We start from the raw sequence: 17,340 nt of genomic DNA on the forward strand, positions 1-17,340 counted from the left end.
TCGGCCAGGACAGATCCCCCGACCTAGGCGTGCAAGTGGCCCAGACCCAGTCAGGGTGTGGGGCAGACTGACCGAGGTCACACATTCGAGCACAGTGAGATGGGCCACGCAGGCCCCAGGGGGCGAGGGCTGACGGCGGTGGCACACTTGTGCAGTGGGACGAAACATGTGGGCCCGGTGACGGTGGCAGCTGCGGCACCTGTGGCTGTGATGCAGGAGGCGGCAGACGGGATGCCATTGTTCCTCTTTGACCCCGCCCCCACATACAGCGTCACAACCCAGCGACTGAGTTGCCCTGCTCTGGTGAACGCCTAGGGATCCGATCCTGCTACGTAACAGGCACGAACAGCCCAAAAGATGGCACAAGAAGAACTGAAAGTCCCAGAGCCGATAACTCTCAGCGACTGAGAAATTGCCAGCCTCTCAGAAGCACAATTCAGGACACTGTTTATCAGAATGCTCACAGAACTGGTTGATTATAGTCACAAATTAGAGGAACATATGAAGGCTAAACTAATTGAAATGAAGGGAGATGTCCAGGAAACCAATAGCGATGGAAAGGAAACTGGGACTCAAATCAATGGAATGGACCAGAAGGAAGAACAAAACATCCAACCAGAAAGGAATGAGGAAATGAGAGTTCAGGAAAATGAGGAGAGGCTTAGGAACCTCCAGGACATCTTTAAACGTTCCAACATCCGGATTATGGGGGTACCAGAAGGGGGAAAGAAACAGCCACGAGTGGAACACTTGTTTGAACAAATAATGAAAGAGAACTTCCCCAGTCTGGCAGAGGAAATAGACTTCTGGGGAGTCCAGGAAGCTCAGAGAGTGCCAAAGAAGTTGGACCCAAGAAGGAACACACCAAGGCACATCATAATTGCATTGGCCAGGACTAAAGTGAAGGAGAGAGTCCTGGAAGCAGAGAGAGATAAGGGGACAGTCACCTATAAGGGAGTGCCCATCAGACTGTCAGCAGATTTCTGGAAGGAGACCTTGCAGGCAAGAGGGGCCTGGAAGGAAGTATTCCAAGTCATGAAATCCAAAGACCTACAGCCAAGATTGCTTTATCCAGCAAAACTTCCATTTAGAATGGAGGGACAGATGGAGTGCTTCTCAGATGAGGGCAGGTTCGGGGAGTTCATCATCACCAAGCGTTTATTATATGAAATGTTAAAGGGACTTACATAAGAAAAATAAGATGAAAAATGTTAGCAGTGAAAGGACAGCAAACACAGTTATTAACAACCACACCTAAAACAAAAGCAAACCAAGAGGACAGCTAGATCAGGAGTGGAAGCATGGAAATGAAGAACACATGGAGGGTAAGCAACACGGGGGTGGGAGGAGGGGAGGGGGGAGAAGGCACAGAAAATAGCATGGATGGTGGGTGGAGAATGGATAGGGGGGAGGGCAAGAATAGTGGGGGAAATATAGAATCTAAAGAACTTGAGACACGTGGTTATAAACTAAGGGGGGAGAGTGGTGGGGGAGGGAGTGTGCGGGTGGAGAGGAATGAAGGGGGGGAATGGAACAACTGTAATGGTATAATCAATAAAATATATTTTAAAAAACGATTCTAAAGGGAAAAAAAGTTTGGAAATGAAAACCCTCTCTTTTCTGATTCAGGCTATCATAAAATTAGCTTTTCATTTCTCTGTCCATATCCACCCATTCTTTTCCCCTACATTTTTCATTACAGTTGACCCTCGATGTTATGTTAGTGTCAGGTACACAGCATACTGGTTAGACACGCAACCTATGAAGCGATTCCCTCTCCCGTAAGTCTAGTTCCACTGATATCATAGTTATTACAACATTATACAATAATGTTGTAATAACTACGTTCCCTATATCAATCCCTTCTTTTTTTCCACCCAGCCCCAATCCCCCTTCACCTGGTAACCATCCATTTGTTCTCTGCATTTATGAGTTTGTTCATTTATTTTGTCTTGTTCTTTTTAGATTCCACATATAAGTGAAATTGTGTGGTATTTGTTTGACTTTTTTCATTTAGCATACCATCCAGCTCTATCCATATTGTCACAAATGGCAAGATTTTGCTCTTTTTCCCCCCCTGGCTGAGCAATATTTCATTGTATATATGTACCACCTCTTTATCCATTTGTCTATTGACGGACACTTAGGTTGCTTCCATATCTTGGCTATCGAAATAATGCTGCAGTGAACATGGGGTACATATGTCTTTTTGATTTAGAATTTTGGGTTTCTTTGGGTAAATACCCAAAAGTGGAGTTGCTGGGTCCTTCTTTGTCTCTTGTTAATAGTCTTGGTTTTAAAAAGTTTATTTTGTCTCTTATTAGTATTGTACCCCAGATGTTTTTCCATGTCAATTGTATGAAATATCTTTTTCCATCCCTTTACTTTCAGTCTGTGTCTCGTGATCTGGGTCTGCTGTAGACAACATGTGTATGGGTCTTGTTTTCTTATCTGGTTACCCATTTTTAAAAAAAGATTTTATTTATTTATTTTTAAAGAGAGGGCAAGGGAGGAAGAAAGAGATGAATAGAAACATCAATGTGTGATTGCCTCTCACACACCCCCAACTGGGAACCGAGCCTGCAACCCAGGCCTGTGCTCTGACTGGGAAGCCAACTGGTGACCTTTTGGTTCACAGGCTGGTGCTGAATCCACTGAACCACACCAGCCAGGGCTGGTTACCCTGCCTTTTTATTGGAGCACTTAATCTGTTTACGTTTAAAATAATTATTGATAGGTATGTAGTTATTGCCATTTTATTGATTTATTTTACCTTTCTCCCCCTCCACTCCCCCTCCTCCCCTTCCTCTTCTCTTCCCTCTCCTTGCTTCCTGCTCCCCCCACCCCGCCCTCCTCCTCAACGTTTCTTCTAATACCAGTTTGCTGGTGCTGAACTCCCTTGACTTTTTCTTGTCGGGGAAGCTCTTTATCTTTTGTTCAATTCTTAATGATAGCCTTGGGTAGACTAATCTTGATTGTAGGTCCTTGCTTTTCATCAGTTTGCATATTTCATGCCAGTCCCTTCTGGCCTGCAAAGTTTCTGTTGAGAAATCCGCTGACAGTCTTATGGACGTGCCCTGGTAGGTAACTAACTGCTTTTCTCTTGCTGCTTCTAAGATTCTCTATTTTGCTGCTTCTAAGATTCTCTATTCAAACCTCTGGCGTTTGAATTATGATGTGTCTTCCTGCACATGCACACATTCTTTCATTCATTCTTCAGTCTTTTCAGCTGTTCTGTATACAGTGGAACTTCGGTTCTTGAACTTAATTCTCTCTGGGAGGCTGTTTGGAAAACGGGTTGTTTGAGAGGGGAGACTGGAACACAGGTTCGACTGTGCCTGCAGCCTCCATACCAGCTGTCAGACCGTGTCCCCTAACCCAGCTTTGACCTTTTTGCTCCTCAGCCTAAAGGCCGCCAGTGGTTTCCTCTTGCCTCTCCAATACATCCAAATTCCTTAACTTGGTGTGAGGGCTCTGTCCTGGTGCCTCTGCCTATTAGCCCCCCTCACTCCCAACTACATTCTGTGTTTCGGCCATGTCGAGTCTCTCAGTGTTTTACAAATCCTTGTGTTCAAGTCTTTCCCTGCCGTCACTATGGCAAACTTGTTACCTCTCCAGGGCCCTTTGCCTCCTCCTCTGGAAAGTCTTTTCTTACCCAGCGCACTGTGCAGAGCTGCGGGACTTGTTTCCGGCCTTCCAACCGAGTGCTTGGCAGAAAGGGTGCTGGGCCCAAATGAAACGGTGGTGGAGAGGGTGGCAGTGTTGCTGGTGGATTTTGGGTGAAGCACTCTCCACTCCCCTCCCACCAAATGCTTCCTAGGAAGTTGTCTCGTGTCTTCACACCCCATGGGCCCTCATGTCCACGAAAACAGTTCTCTGCAAGTTGCCGGTGAAGTCTCACTGCTGTGAGTGGCTCTGCCCAAATAGAGTCACCTTAGGTCATTCCCTAGCAAGTGGCCAACGACCTTCCTGTCTCTTCAGCTCACGATTTCCCAGGCCCCTGCAATTCTCTGCGCCTATCTCTGCCACTCCCCTCGCCATCCTCGTGCTCCAGCCTTGAGGCCAGCACTGCTGGTTCCCTTCCACGAACTTGCTGCCGCCTTTTACACACCCATAAACTGCATACATTTTGTCCTCCGTGCCTGGTAGGCCCTGCCTTCTCTTCACCCTTCACGTACACAGAGCGTCCGTCTCACTGCTTTCCTGACCCTGACCTCAGGGTCTGATGCTGCAGATCGTGACCCACTCTACGAGGTCCACCCTCCTCCCCTCTACCCCCAGGGTGTCCTTGAATTCCTTCCATGCCTGCAGCTGGTCGGTAAACTCCTGGGCCTGCTTCCTTTCTCCTTCATTCATTTTCAAACTCACACCGATCTAGCAACTCACATCATCTGCACACACAACCCAGATAACTGAGTCAAAGGTTATATCCTACAAGCCTGTGAGAAGGTCTATTCCTTTTATTCATAAATTTATTTTCATGCTGGTGGAGAGTGAATTTTAAGCCTGTTTACAACAGAATTATCTGGGAATCTTTAAAAACCAAACTAACCAAGCAAACAAAACTTGAGAGATTCTGACTTAATTAGTCTGCAGTGGGACCTGGGCCGCGGTAATTTTTAAAACCTCCCAGGTGTGCTGAGGTTGCAAACAGCACTAAATACTTGCCTAAAGATAAGAATCACCTCCCTGGCCTGGTATCTTAGAGTGCCATCCGGATACCCCAGGGTTGCAGGTTTGATCCCAGGTCAGGGCACATATAACGACAACCAATGGCCCTGGCTAGTGTGGCTCAGTGGATTGAGCACCAGCCTGCAAACCAAGGGGTCTCTGGTTCTATTCCCAGTCAGGGCGCATGCCTGGGCTGCGGACCGGGTCCCCGGTGGGAGGCATGAGAGAGGCAACCACACACTGATGTTCCTCTCTTTCTCTCTTTCCCTTGCCCTCTCTCTAAAAAATACATAAATAAAATCTTTTTTAAAAAAGTATCCACCAATGAATGCATAAGTAAGTGGAAGAACAAATGGGAGTTTCAGTCTTTCTCTCCCTTCCTCTCTCTAAAACCAGTCAATAAATATGTGTAAAAACAAGAGTCGCCTGCACTTGTCCAAGCAGCCAAGGTCCTAGACCCGCAGTGCAGGGCTCACCCTGGGAGCCTGTTAGGAGAGGTTCTCCCTGGCCTGACCCAGACACAGTGAATGAGTATCTGTATTTAACCAGGTCACCAGCTGAATTATATGCACTTTGCAGGTTGAAGAGCTAGATTCTAGGTCCTGGGAATTTGGTTAAAAAATAGATCTTCAGTCCCAAATCAGCCTGCTACAAAATCAGGGTTTCCGGGGGGATGCCAGTTGGCCTGTCTACATTTAACGCAAGCCCCAGGCAATTCTTAGGCAATTCTGGGAAACGACAGCCCTAAATTGATGTCCTGACCCACAACGGTGGCCTGAAACCCAGGTGCCTGTGGCCCACAGGGGAAATGGGTCCAGTCCTCAGGAGAAACCGTCAGTGCTGAAACAGGCACACACCAAGTGCTGCGTGTCCACAGAGAGGAAATATGCACTAGCTGCAATCAGGGAAGGCTGCCTGGAAGAGGACCTACAAAGCATGACTAGGATTTAAACGAGGTGGGCACTAGGGAAAGCATGGGATGGGAAGGAGTGCGCAAAGAAGGAGACACCAGGCTTGTCATTTTCCCTGACCTTGTTCCCGTTCTCCAACTTTGCCTTTATCCCAGGCACACCTGTAGACAGAGCCTGTCTCTCTGGTCGTTCTCAGGGCTGGGAACAGTTGCTGACTTCTGGGTGGGATTGTGGGACACCTTACTTGCTATCTAAGTGACACATACTTGTGAAATACAAACATTTTTATCTAGCAAGGGCTGAGTCAATAAAACAACATCCAACATTTGCACAATACTCTGGGTTTTCCAAGCAGTTGAATAGACATTTCCTCTGATTTTCACATAATTTGTGTACTCTAAGAAGTACCATGACCTGCTCAAGTTTACTGCTTACTGAGAGGTGAGGCTGGGACACCACCACCTCCACTGTTTTTGAGAACAGAAGCACAGTTGAATATTTGGGGCCTTGAACTTGGGGAAAAGTTCAGGCTGCAGGGCTGCAGACAGACTAGCCCTTTACCACAACTCCCTGATTATAAGATGCCTCTGAGGAGCTTGTCACAGATACTGTATAGGTTCCTGACATCCCCCCAAAACACACTGAATTGAAATCCCCAAGAGGGCCCTGACTGGTGCAGCTCAGTGGGCTGGGCATCCTCCTGCAAACTGGAAGGTCACCTGTTCAATTCTTAGTCGGGGCATGCGCCTAGGTTGCAGGCCAGGTCCCAGGTTGGGGGCTTGTGAGAGGCAGGCAGTCTATTGACGTCTCTCTGGCACCCTGATGTTTCTCCCCCTCTCTACATTCCTTCCCCTCTCTCTAAAAGTTAATAAAATCTTCTAAAAAAATCTCCAAGAGGGAAGCTTTGGGATTTCATATTGTACAAGAGGCGCGTGTGAACCTCATGGTGAACCGAGGTGGGCGACCCTGAACTAGGGTCCCACAGCCGGCACCCCCGTTTGGACCCTGCACCCACCACTTCCTGGTGGTGCCCTCGAGTCACAACATTCCTTGCTCTGAGCCCCAATGTCTCCATCTTCCCACCTTCTGAGTCCCCAAGGGAGGCTCCCCAAGGTGGCACGTCCCGCTAGACAGGGTCTCACTGTCCTGGTTGGTGTGGAGTGGGCAACGGAACTCAGGGGCTGGGTCCCCCAAAGCTCTGGGGGTCACCTTTCTCTTTTGCTCCTGGGGAAAGAGGGACTTGGTAGCTCTCTCTAGGTCCTGCCCACAACTGTGGGCTGTGACCGTCTTTTGGGGTGGGGGGTATGGATCATGAGCTCTGAGCCCCCACCTCTGCTTCTCCTCACAGTCACTGCACCCTCTGGGCCTGGGTTTCTCGTCTGCACAGTGGGCTTCCATTGTGGGAGACCAGTGCGTGCACGGGGCACAGCAAGCTGGCTGTACGCGGGAGCTTTCGTCAATTTCGCATCATGTAACAAATTCTTATTGAGCACCTACTATGTTTCTGGAGCTCTGCTAGATCCCTGCTTGGGAGGAATCTACATTCTCGTGACATTCTAGCGAGTGGAGACCAACAATAAATAATTAATGCATGTTTAATATTTAAACACTAAAGACACTGCACAGATAAACAATAAAGACAATAACTAGGTTTTAATATTGAAATAAAGAACCAATGTAATTATTTAAACAGAAACACAACAGATGCTTATTATTTAAATAACTGCAGCATGCTGGCATTAATTTAAATAACAGATAAAGATGGAATGTCAAAAGACGCCTGGGTAGAAGAACAAAGAGAATGGAGAGACCAGCTCTGGGCTTTGGTCCAGAGAGGAAAAGAATCTTAATCTGTGATCCCTACTTTGTAGAAGCTCAGTGGGACCAGGACCATTTTTATCTATAGACTCCACTTTCACTTCCCACAGGAAGGCCTCTGGGAATCCCAGACCCTCCTTCCTTTGGAATTCGGTGGCTGTAATGACCTCTGCCTTTCCTGTGAAAGTCAACCTTGTTCTCCCCCTAACCCATGTTGTCTGAAGCTTGGCAAAGCTAAGGGCGTCCGCCCAACACAGAGTGCCGTCTTTGCAATGACCCCGTGAGGTCCTGCGCCACTTTGCAGTGGAGGAAACAGGTTTTTGTGCCTTGCCCAGGTCGAATAGCTGGAAGGGATGGAGTGAGGCTGTTGAGCCAGGGCCTCCCATACTCCCCTAGGGGGGACAGCTGTCCCTCTTCTGACCTCCCTCCTGCACTGCAGGAGGGCAGGGCTCCTCTGCCCCTCACTGGGTCCTCCATCCCCTGCTCCCAGCCCAGGATGTCGCCCTCACAGGGGCAAAGGGTAAGGGGCTTGCTCAGGGTCATGCCAGGGGCTGGCCGCTGAGGAGACCAACTGTTGGGGTCTGCTCAGGACCATGGCAGTGCTGGCACTGAGAGTCCTGCGTCCGGAAAGCCCCTCCAGCCTGCAGAAACCCCACAGGCACCTCCTGGTCCTGCCCCCACAGACCTGGGCTGCCTTTGATGAAAGGAAACTGCTTAGCCTCACCTCTTAAGCAAGGTCTGAGTTGCTGACTGTCCTCAAATGTAACCCAACAGTTTTCCTTGGGGGGTACTCCCGGCCATGGGGTGGAGGATGAATCAGCCTCTCTGGAAGGCAAGCGCCTCCCGAGGTGCCTTCCCTCTGACCCAGTCATGACACTTCTGTGAATTTCTCCTCAAGGGAAAAACACCACCAGAAATACGGGTACTGATTTCTGAACAAAGACACTCCCTGCAGAGATGGTGATACAAAAACCTGAATAAATTGTTACTAAATTAAAGTAGAATATCCTTCTGCTAAGAAAAAAGAAGGTCATATCATCAAGACTTAGTAACATTAAGGAAAAGCAGATAGCAGTATGTTAAGTGGAAAATGGAGGGTATGAAAGTATATAAACTCAGAGTAAGCCAAATTTTGTTTAAAATAACGTATATAAGCTAAGAGTCCTCCCACACATAGCTAAAGGGATAAAGAAAAGTATATAAGGGGACTAGATAGTGCCCTGGCTGTTGTGGCTTAGTGGATTGAGTGCCTGCCTGCAAACCAAAGGGTTGCAGGTTCAATTCCCAGTCAGGGCACGTGCCTGGACTGTGGGCCTGAATGGGGGGCTGCAGGGCACAGCTGTTGGCCCTGGACTGGGAACCGGAGTAGCGCCTCCCAGCTCTCACTTAGACCAGTTCCTCTCCCTGGGATGCCCCTACTCCCTGCATGTGACACACGGCTCAGATGTCACTTCTTCTGTCCCTTTCTCTGCTTCCCCTACCTCAGTTCAGCACCCATCATCCACAACTGTCATTGGTCGGCCACGTAACTGTTATCTGTTTATATACTTCTGCCTTTTCCCACTCTTAGCCTCAAGGGACTTTGGAGCTCCCCTACTATCCCCCGGGGGGCTGGATGCAATACTGAAGAGAACCACATGAGGGCGCCAGAACCACACTGGTGATGCCCTGCTCCCCAGTCAGATTCATATCCCCTTCAAAATTGTCCCCCAAACCAGACAGGACACCGGTCACTGCAGTCCTGAAATGCTGCCACTGAGGAGGGAGCCGGTGAAAAATCACTGGCTTCTAAACTCTGAGATGAATCCCCACCCTTACCTGTCTTCCTAGAGCTGTACTGGCTAAGGGGATCCTCTGAGATGGCCACCCTCAGACACCTGGGGCATATGGAGAAAGGACTTGCTATGTGGCCTTGAACCAGGCCCTGTACCTCTCTGAGCCTCATTTCTGGCGCTGCTGAGACAATGGGACGGGCATCTGGCCACCCACCACTGCCTGCGGACTCTGGTTGAGGAAGATGTCTCCTGTGCTCAACTTCTCGTTCCAAGTCACCAGCTTGCTCATCCCAGGCCCCTGTGCATGCTCAGTGTTTGTTAAATTGAACTGAAATAGAAATAAAGAACTCCTTAGAACATAAAATAGGAGTTTAGAGGTGACTACCAGAGACACAGAGATGTTTTCTCCCTTCCCTGCAGGAAGTTCCTGGTCACAGTGCACTGGTCTTGCCCAGGAACAGGCCAGGGCTTTGCCCCCCTTGAACACAGGCATCCTAGGGCTGCAAGCCCTGTGTTTGTGTGGGGTGGGGGAGGGGGTTGGGGTGGTGCTTGAGGGGCCTGGGTGTTGGAGGTATGGATTCTGGGTCATTGGAATAGAGAGAGGAGAAGCAAAGCCTGAGTCCTGGGGGCAGTCAGGGAGAAAGGGGCCTGCCAGAGTCGGGGTGGGGGGGGCACCTCCCTGGGAGGAAAGGACAGGAGAGGCAGTGAGATCCTTCAGAGTGAGGTGGGGATTGGGGGTCACTCCAGAGCAGGCTTCCTGGCTTGCCAGGGATGCGGTGCATCCTCAGTTGCTCAGTTGTGTGAGCCAGGGGTACGGGCTCGGACCCTTGGGCCTCCCGCCTCGGGCTACATTCAGATGCCACGATGATGATGGTGTTAGGGCACTATGCGCGACCGTGTGCCACGCACGCATCTCCCAAAATCTTCGGGGAGAACAAGACTTGCTTCCTGGTGTGAGGCCCAACTCTTCCAGGAGACTGCAAGCAGAGTCGGTTCCCTCTCATTCTGGGCTCCCTCGGCCCCCTGGGCCCCACTCTGTATGGCCAGTAGTTGCCTGCTTATTCCCTGCCCCTGCAGCTGGAAGCTTCTGCGTGTAGGGGCGGGGTCCCGTTCTCCTCTGTGTCCACCAACGCCAGCACCAGTGGGCATGCCACAAATGCTTGCTGCACAGATTAATTCATTTTCACTTAACGAGCTCGTTAGGGCTCTATCTCCTAATTAGAAATCAGGAAGGTTCCTTTTTTTCCATGTAACTCTCCACCTTTGGGGAGTGATGGCGGAACCTCAGCCTCCGCAAGTGGAAGGCAATCAGACTAGATTCCTGGGGCACACGATTGCACTTTAAAGAAATAAAACATGTGTGCTCAGTGAGCTGCGTTTAAACAAGAAACTTGTATACTAAAAGCTTCACGTTAACTATACATCGTTATTCAGCTTATCAAACAGATTTAGAGCTTTACAGAACAACTTTTCGGTTGATACAACAGCCCTGAGGAGAGCGGACGGGGGCTGAGGGATGCCACTCTGTCAGAGGATGCCCGAGTGGGTCCCACTGGGTTTCTGGAAGGTGCTCCCCACGTCCAAGGCCCTGGGTCGTGCTGGCTCCCTCTGGATAACTTGCCCCATTTGCTCTTTGCTGCTAACAGATGCTGGAAGGGCGGAGAGATCAGGCAGTTCCCTGGATCCAACCAGGACGCTCCGTGGGCCACCTCCACTGCCAGCCTGCCCCTCCGGTCTGGTTGCTGCATGCACTGTCCCCGGCGTCTGAGAGTAAGCCTGGCTGTCTGTTCCTGCGAGGACCTGGGCCAAGTGACATCAGCCACTTCCGAGAGTGTCTTGGAGAGCCAGCCTGAGCTCGGTGTTCAAAATCGTAAACTGACACTCGGGGCCCTGCGACTGCAGCAGAAGCAGAGTAGGGCAAGGGCGCCACCTGTTGGCGGCCATTGGCTCACACCGCGCTGCGGAAGGACCAGCCGAGATGCCCTGGGAGGAGCCTTTCCCCTCCCCCGAGAGGGGCTGCTCTGTGAGCCGCTCCAGGAGGGGACTGTTAGCATCTGCGGTTTTTCCGACGGAACCCTCGCACTGACGGGCAGGTGCGCCCTCTCTCCCCACAAAGCCCCCTTTCTTCCTGTGGAGGCTTCTTGGGGGAGGAGGGGGTGCCAAAAAGGCCCCTGACTCCTCAGAGCTCAAGGACACAGCTCAAGGGCACAGCCGCTGAAGAGGCTGGGTCCTTATGGTCAACAATGAAGCCAGCAAAGGAGGAAAAGAAAGGGGAACAAAAGTCCCGTGGCTGCAGGCTGTGTTCGGAGACAAAACGCCGAGGGCGGGCGGAGTATTGTGTGGCTGGGAGCTTTTTCCCCCCCTCCTCAAAAAAATCCAGCTTATTCCCCCCACTACTCCCGCCCATTAATTGGCAGCAGATGAAGAAAAAAAAGCCAAAACAAAAACCAAACTAACACCAGTAACCTGAATATGAGTGTTTCTGAAAGGGAAAAAGCTGTTTCAATTGTTAGATGTCCAAGAAAACATGAATCCACGCTGACAGAGGAAACGGCCACAATGAGAGGAAGAGGAGGGAGAGGCTCATAAAATTAAGGAAAAAAATTCCTTTTAGCAGCTCCCATCCTGTAGGCTGGCTCCTCCAGCCTCAGTCCCTGAGGGGAGCTGGAGGCTGGGCCTCCGGGGGAAATTGAGGCCATGGAGGCAAGGACCCCTTAAAAAGAGCGAAGGCAAGGCCAGACGGAGAAGCGGCCTCGCTTTCCCCAGACTGCAGGCACGGAGCCTTTTCTGCAAAGAAATCCGGGCTTGCTGGTGGAAGAGGACCTGATGCGAAGCCTCCCCCAGCCCTGGCTCCGGGGGCTGCCTCCCAGGTTCCTCTAACTAGGTCCTGGGGACCTGGACTCTCCCGGCACTTGTCTGGTTAAGTGCCACCTCTTCATTCATTTTCTCATTTACAAAAAGGAGAGAGGCAGGGAGGGCTGGGAGGAAAAGACAGAAAACTGTACATGAACAACAATTAAAATAAAATAAACATAAAAAAGGAGGAGGAGGGGGGAGGAAGAAGTGATGAATCAGTCAGGTACTTTCTTGTTTCAAAGGATGTTTCAGAAAATGCAAAACAGGCAAAAGGTCAAGGTCGCGTCTTTGGAAGACTGGACTCGGACCACAGCCAACGTGGCACTCATGAGGTATATGGGTCTGTGGGATCCCCAGGTGAGGGAGCTGGCGGCCACCTAGGCTGATGGACAAGGCCCCAGAAGGATGGCCCAAGAGGCTGACGGGACAGAAAGGCTGGTCACTGAGAGACAGCTTTGGCCACAGATCAGGGAAATCCACCGCAGCCACCTTTAAAGGAACACGGCTTTTAGTTCTGCTCTATCCCGTCTCGTCCCTCGCTGGCCTGTCTCCTCATCTGAGCAGGGAGCCTACAGCATCTGCGAAGCCCTGCCAGTGCCAAATGTCTAGACTTGCCGGTGAAGTTCAAACTCGGCCCCTCATGCTGGGGACACGTTACCAAACTTCCATTCCCTGCAGACCAACGGGGCAGGCAGGAGGACATGTGCTTGGTGAAGGTGCTGAAACCAGAAACTCATGTGGTAGCTGGGTCCCTTGTACCTTCTTCAGTGACGGAAGCCACACCTTTCAGGCCGCTGGGTGGGATGCTTCTGTTTCCCCCACTCGCAGTGAGCTCTAGTGTGGTGGTGGGTAGGTAGGAAAGGAAGGGGAGTGGAATAACCACCACCTCGTGGCCTTGTAAGGGTCCGCCCTGAGTGTGTGGCTGACCGATGGGGCTACGTGTGCCATGAGAGGTCCGGACGTGCCTTTCCCCCGGAGCAGGGTGACAGTGAGGTCACGTAGGGCCAACGCGCTGGCCATGGAGCCTGCCGGTATGGGTTCAAGAGCATCCCCTGCTTGTGAGCTGGGTGACCTTGGGCAAGTAGGTTACTACCCCTCTCTGAGGCCCCCTTTATCCACACGTTAAATGCCTCACAGGGTGGCTGGGACCAAATAATGGGGAGAGTCCTCTGTAGGCTGCTGGGTGCTGTGCACCTGAGGGTTTAACGCAAACCTGCCACCACTGGGCTGCTGTGGGCAGAAGGTAGAGCCTGGCTGTTGGGTTGACATTTGAGGCTACTGTTGCCTCTCCTGCAGGTTGATTCTCGGGGGACAAAGAAAACCCGGCTCCACCCACTGCCTCTGCCTCCCTCCCTCCCTCCCTCCGCACAGGCCCAGGAGACACACCCGCAGGTAAGCACAGCCCCCTCAGAGACCCTCTCTGGTGTAGAGATGTTAAAAAAAGGGCTAAGAATATATATTAAATGACTATTTTATTTACACACCCTATTCATAAATAATTCAATCCTCTTTTTGACCGCACAATGATTCCTTGAAGATCTAATGAGTACAATGAGTGACTGAGAGTGGGTGGGTTAGTGGGCTTACTCACATCTGTGTGTGACAATGTTCTCACCTATGTGCTCACACTCACACACAAGCACACACCCCAGAGAGGAGGCAGGCCACCGGGGGCCTTCCGGGCTCTCCCAGCACCAGGGGCCCGATGGGATTCTCGCAGGCGGAGAACAAAGAGCGGCAACCCAGGGGGTTCCCCCCCAACCCCGCCCTCCCCTCGCCCCTCGGAGCGGCTCTCCTTTGTTCATCCTGGAAGGCATCTCTTTGGATTTGCAAATATTTTAATTCACAGAAACTCAAGGAGGGGGTGAGGGTGGGGGCTGGGGTGGCTAGTGGGCCATCCCTCTGTCTTTTCCAGGCCGTCTCCAGCCCCCTGCAGTGGCGACAGCATTTCTAGAGACATGCAGTGGTGTGCTGGCACCGTACACACGACACGAACTGGACGCGGCTGGCGGCTGGCGACCGGCTGGGCCGGTTGGCGGGGCTCCGGCTCCTCCAGCTCCGGGCCCTGTCGCAGAGCAGGGCGAGGCTGGTCCGCTCACAGGGTCCGCACAGCCACGGGGTAGAGGAGGGACAGGTGCTCCGCCCCTTTGATAGGCAGCTTCCTGGTGGTGTAGTAGTGGATGACTTCTGGGACACTGTCGAACGGGGGGCTGTTCTGACCCAGAATGTACTTCTCTTTGGTTTTGGCCAGTTTCATGTGCATAAAGCCCTGGTTGCTCCTGGAAACAAAACGCAGAGGTTGTTAGGATCTGCAGAATGGCAAAGGCCAAGGCGATGGACCCCACGGTCAGGAGGAGGGGACAGGCTTGGGAGGGCTGAGGGGCAGAAGAGCAATTTCTCAGCCCCTTGGGTTGAGCTCTGAACAAGGACATGTCATATATTCATACCTATTACCGTGGAGAACTGTCCCTCTAGCCAAATTCCCACTCAGGTGCAAGGAGTCCTCCTGCCCAGGACAGAGGGGAACCCACCGTGGAGCTGCCGTGAGTCGCAGCTCTCCAAGCCAGGACCAAAGCCCAGGCCTGGCCCAAACACAGCTGCACCAGGAGCTCCCCCAGTGCCAGCATCAGACCTGGAACCAGCCGCAGACACTGCGGCAAGGGCGTCTGCAGACCCCAAGACCCTGGCCCCTCTTCCGGTTACTTATGTGGTCAAGTATTTAATCCTTGTCTGTGCGGGTGAAAAGGGGGCCGCAGGCGAAACCTGACGAGCTCAGAGGAGGCCAGTGTGGTGGCCTTACGAACTCAGAGACCAAAGTCCGCCCAGGACAGTCTGAAATCAAAGCTGTTGAACTAGAAGCAGTTCATAGCAGGCGGTCATGTCCTGGGGTGGGAGCCTGTCAGCTGTCCTTTTGCATCGAAGATCATGCACCTTCATAATGTCAAAGTAATTTCCTCTTCCCCGGACCCCTCAAGGGGCAGCCCTGGCACCGGAGCAGAGACCACAGATCCCCTCACTGTGACTGTGTTAATTGTTGACTGTTAACTCTCCTACACCTACAAATGTAAAAGAATGTGTCTACTTGATTTTTCATCCAGTCCCGGAGATTTCCCACCTTTGCCTCCTTCCGCCTCCGTAATCTATCACCGATGGGTTTCACGTGACCCCTTTATGCCCCTTCCTCTGACTGTAATGTATAAAATAAGGCGCATAACTGCTGTTCTCTCAATTTGTTGAGACTTTGCTTCCTGGCGTTTGTCATCAGTTTAGTTCAATCTCATAAAAATTCTCATAGGCTTGGGCGTTTTTTATGTTGACACCTGGAAGGTACGAAGTGTGAGTCCTGATGCCCTGACCGGTGGGCAGGACAGAGGTCATCACCCCCAGTTTACAGATGGGGACACAGAGTGTGGCAGGGATGGCAGGTGAGCCACTTTCCAAAAACTGATGCTTGCCCTTCAGTGCAGCACGGAACTGTAACCGAGAAGGGGCTGTCCAGCAGGGGCTACATTTCCGAGCCTCCCTTGGAGCCACTGTACCCATGTGGTTAGTTTCAGCCAATGGCAAATGGGGAGGATATATGCCCAGTATACATCTTCCCAATTCCCAAGAACTCCACACAGCCGGGTCTGTGTCCACCAAGCCCAGCGTCTGCTGAAAAGGCCAGTGGGTTGGTTCCTTGGAGATGAGCGCACAGCTCTGTGCCCTGTGACCCCTGCAGCCGCCTGGCTGCACCAGCCTGCTGGGGGTGGGGAGGGGGGCACGGCTCACGAGGGCAAAGCCATGCTGCTTCCGCCTGCCCCTAGGGGACCTCTCACATGCACCCCCCCGCCCCCGGCCCTGGCCGCATCAGATCCCTCCACCCTCTGTCAACCTGCCTTTGCCCAGGTGGCCCTTCTCCGGCCCGCTCAGTTCTGAGCCTGGCCCTTATGATTTCGCCGCCTCCCTTGTGGTTTCCAAAGCATAGTCCAATATACTGAGAGTTTGTCACTTAGTGAGAAAAGCTGGGGCTCTGACTCCGGCTGCCTTCTCCAAGTTGTCTTCCCGACACCGGTCACTTGTAGCCAGGCCCCTCCCCAGGTGAGGCGGAGGGCTCTGCGTGGACTCAGGGCTCCTCTCTAAGCTTCAGCTCTTCTGGCTCTGGCTGCTCTCACGGGGCCACTGGAGGGCTCACACACACCTGTCCCAGTCAGGACTGGGCTCCCCTCGCTTACCAGCACCCCTTCTCTTAACACATCAGTTTGGACTCCCGGACCATTTTCAAATGGGCAGAGCAAACGCGTAATGGAGTGCAGGCGCCGAGCAATTCATCGGCTCATAACAGCGTACTTAGAGATGTCACCCTCGGCTTAAAGGAAATCGTTTCGAGAGCAATTATGTTTCAAGAGAGAATAATTCCTATAAAGAACTGAAATTTAAATCAAGATTTTTAAAGGCTGACAATGTTCTAATTACAGAGCCTGTGGCAAGTTCTGCTCCTCAGTGAAGGGTCATTTCATTCGAGAATTGCCTCAACACGTCTGAGGAGCAGGAGGCGCACTTGCTTAAGCTGTTAGAAGGGAAATGGTGTGTGCAAGAAGTGAAAAACGTAGAGCCATTGGAGTGAAAGCTCAGCCACCCACCACACTGGAGAGATCGCTGCTCTCTGCTGGCCTAGAAGGACCGTACTTGCTTGAACGAAGCTAAGAAAGCGCGGGACAGTTAAAAGAAACTTGGTGTTCTCAGAGGCCACTAGGGGCAGGTGTGGGGAGTGCAGGGGCTGGAGCTGCAGGTAAGAACTGGCAGAGGTAGGGAGAGGCGTGGCCTCAGGCTCCTCAATTCCCCCTTGTGAGTTGAGTCCTGTTACAGGGTGCCAGACCACAAGCTCACAGAGCTACGACTGGGGGTGCAAGGTGTGTAAGACAGGATCACAGTGGCTGGCTGTGAGCAGAGTCTGAATGCCAAGGCTCTGTGTGCACCCCGGGTGTGACATTGCAGGAAGCACTGCTTTAATTTTTCAGGACACTGAGGAAAGTAACTCGTGTGGATTAACAGGACATTTTCATACAGGTTGTTACTGAAACGGCCAGCAAGGGCAGTGGGCTGGGAGGGTGGCAACAGCTGACAGAGCCAGAGGTGGAAGCAGAGGCTCCTGTTCCCAGGCCACAGGCTCCAAACGGCCACCAGGTATTAGAGATGCCATGGCAATGGTCCCACCTCAGCAGCAGGGCTTGCGAGGCAACACGGCTGTGAGCACCTCCCGTTGTCCCTCCCAACTCCCCTGGTCCACTGTTTGCTCCCCCTGCACTTGTAAGCTGGTTTATAACTGT

At 51.8% G+C, this 17,340-nt stretch overlaps 1 protein-coding gene across 3 annotated transcripts in view; it reads right to left on the reverse strand.

Moving 5' to 3' along the window:
• Positions 1–13,486: 13,486 nt before the first annotated feature.
• Positions 13,487–17,340, reverse strand: part of SHB (SH2 domain containing adaptor protein B) — a 126,827-nt gene continuing 122,973 nt past the window's right edge. For all 3 annotated transcript variants that reach the window (XM_037036196.1, XM_037036197.1, XM_037036198.1), the window contains one exon: positions 13,487–14,310. In XM_037036196.1, coding sequence (XP_036892091.1) covers positions 14,127–14,310 — 184 coding nt within the window. In that variant the 3' untranslated portion in view covers positions 13,487–14,126. The remainder of the gene's footprint in view (positions 14,311–17,340) is intronic.

This window comes from Sturnira hondurensis, unplaced genomic scaffold, assembly GCF_014824575.4.
Source record: "Sturnira hondurensis isolate 20B ecotype Veracruz unplaced genomic scaffold, ASM1482457v3 Scaffold0022566, whole genome shotgun sequence".
In the NCBI taxonomy this organism is placed as follows: Eukaryota; Metazoa; Chordata; class Mammalia; order Chiroptera; family Phyllostomidae; genus Sturnira; species Sturnira hondurensis.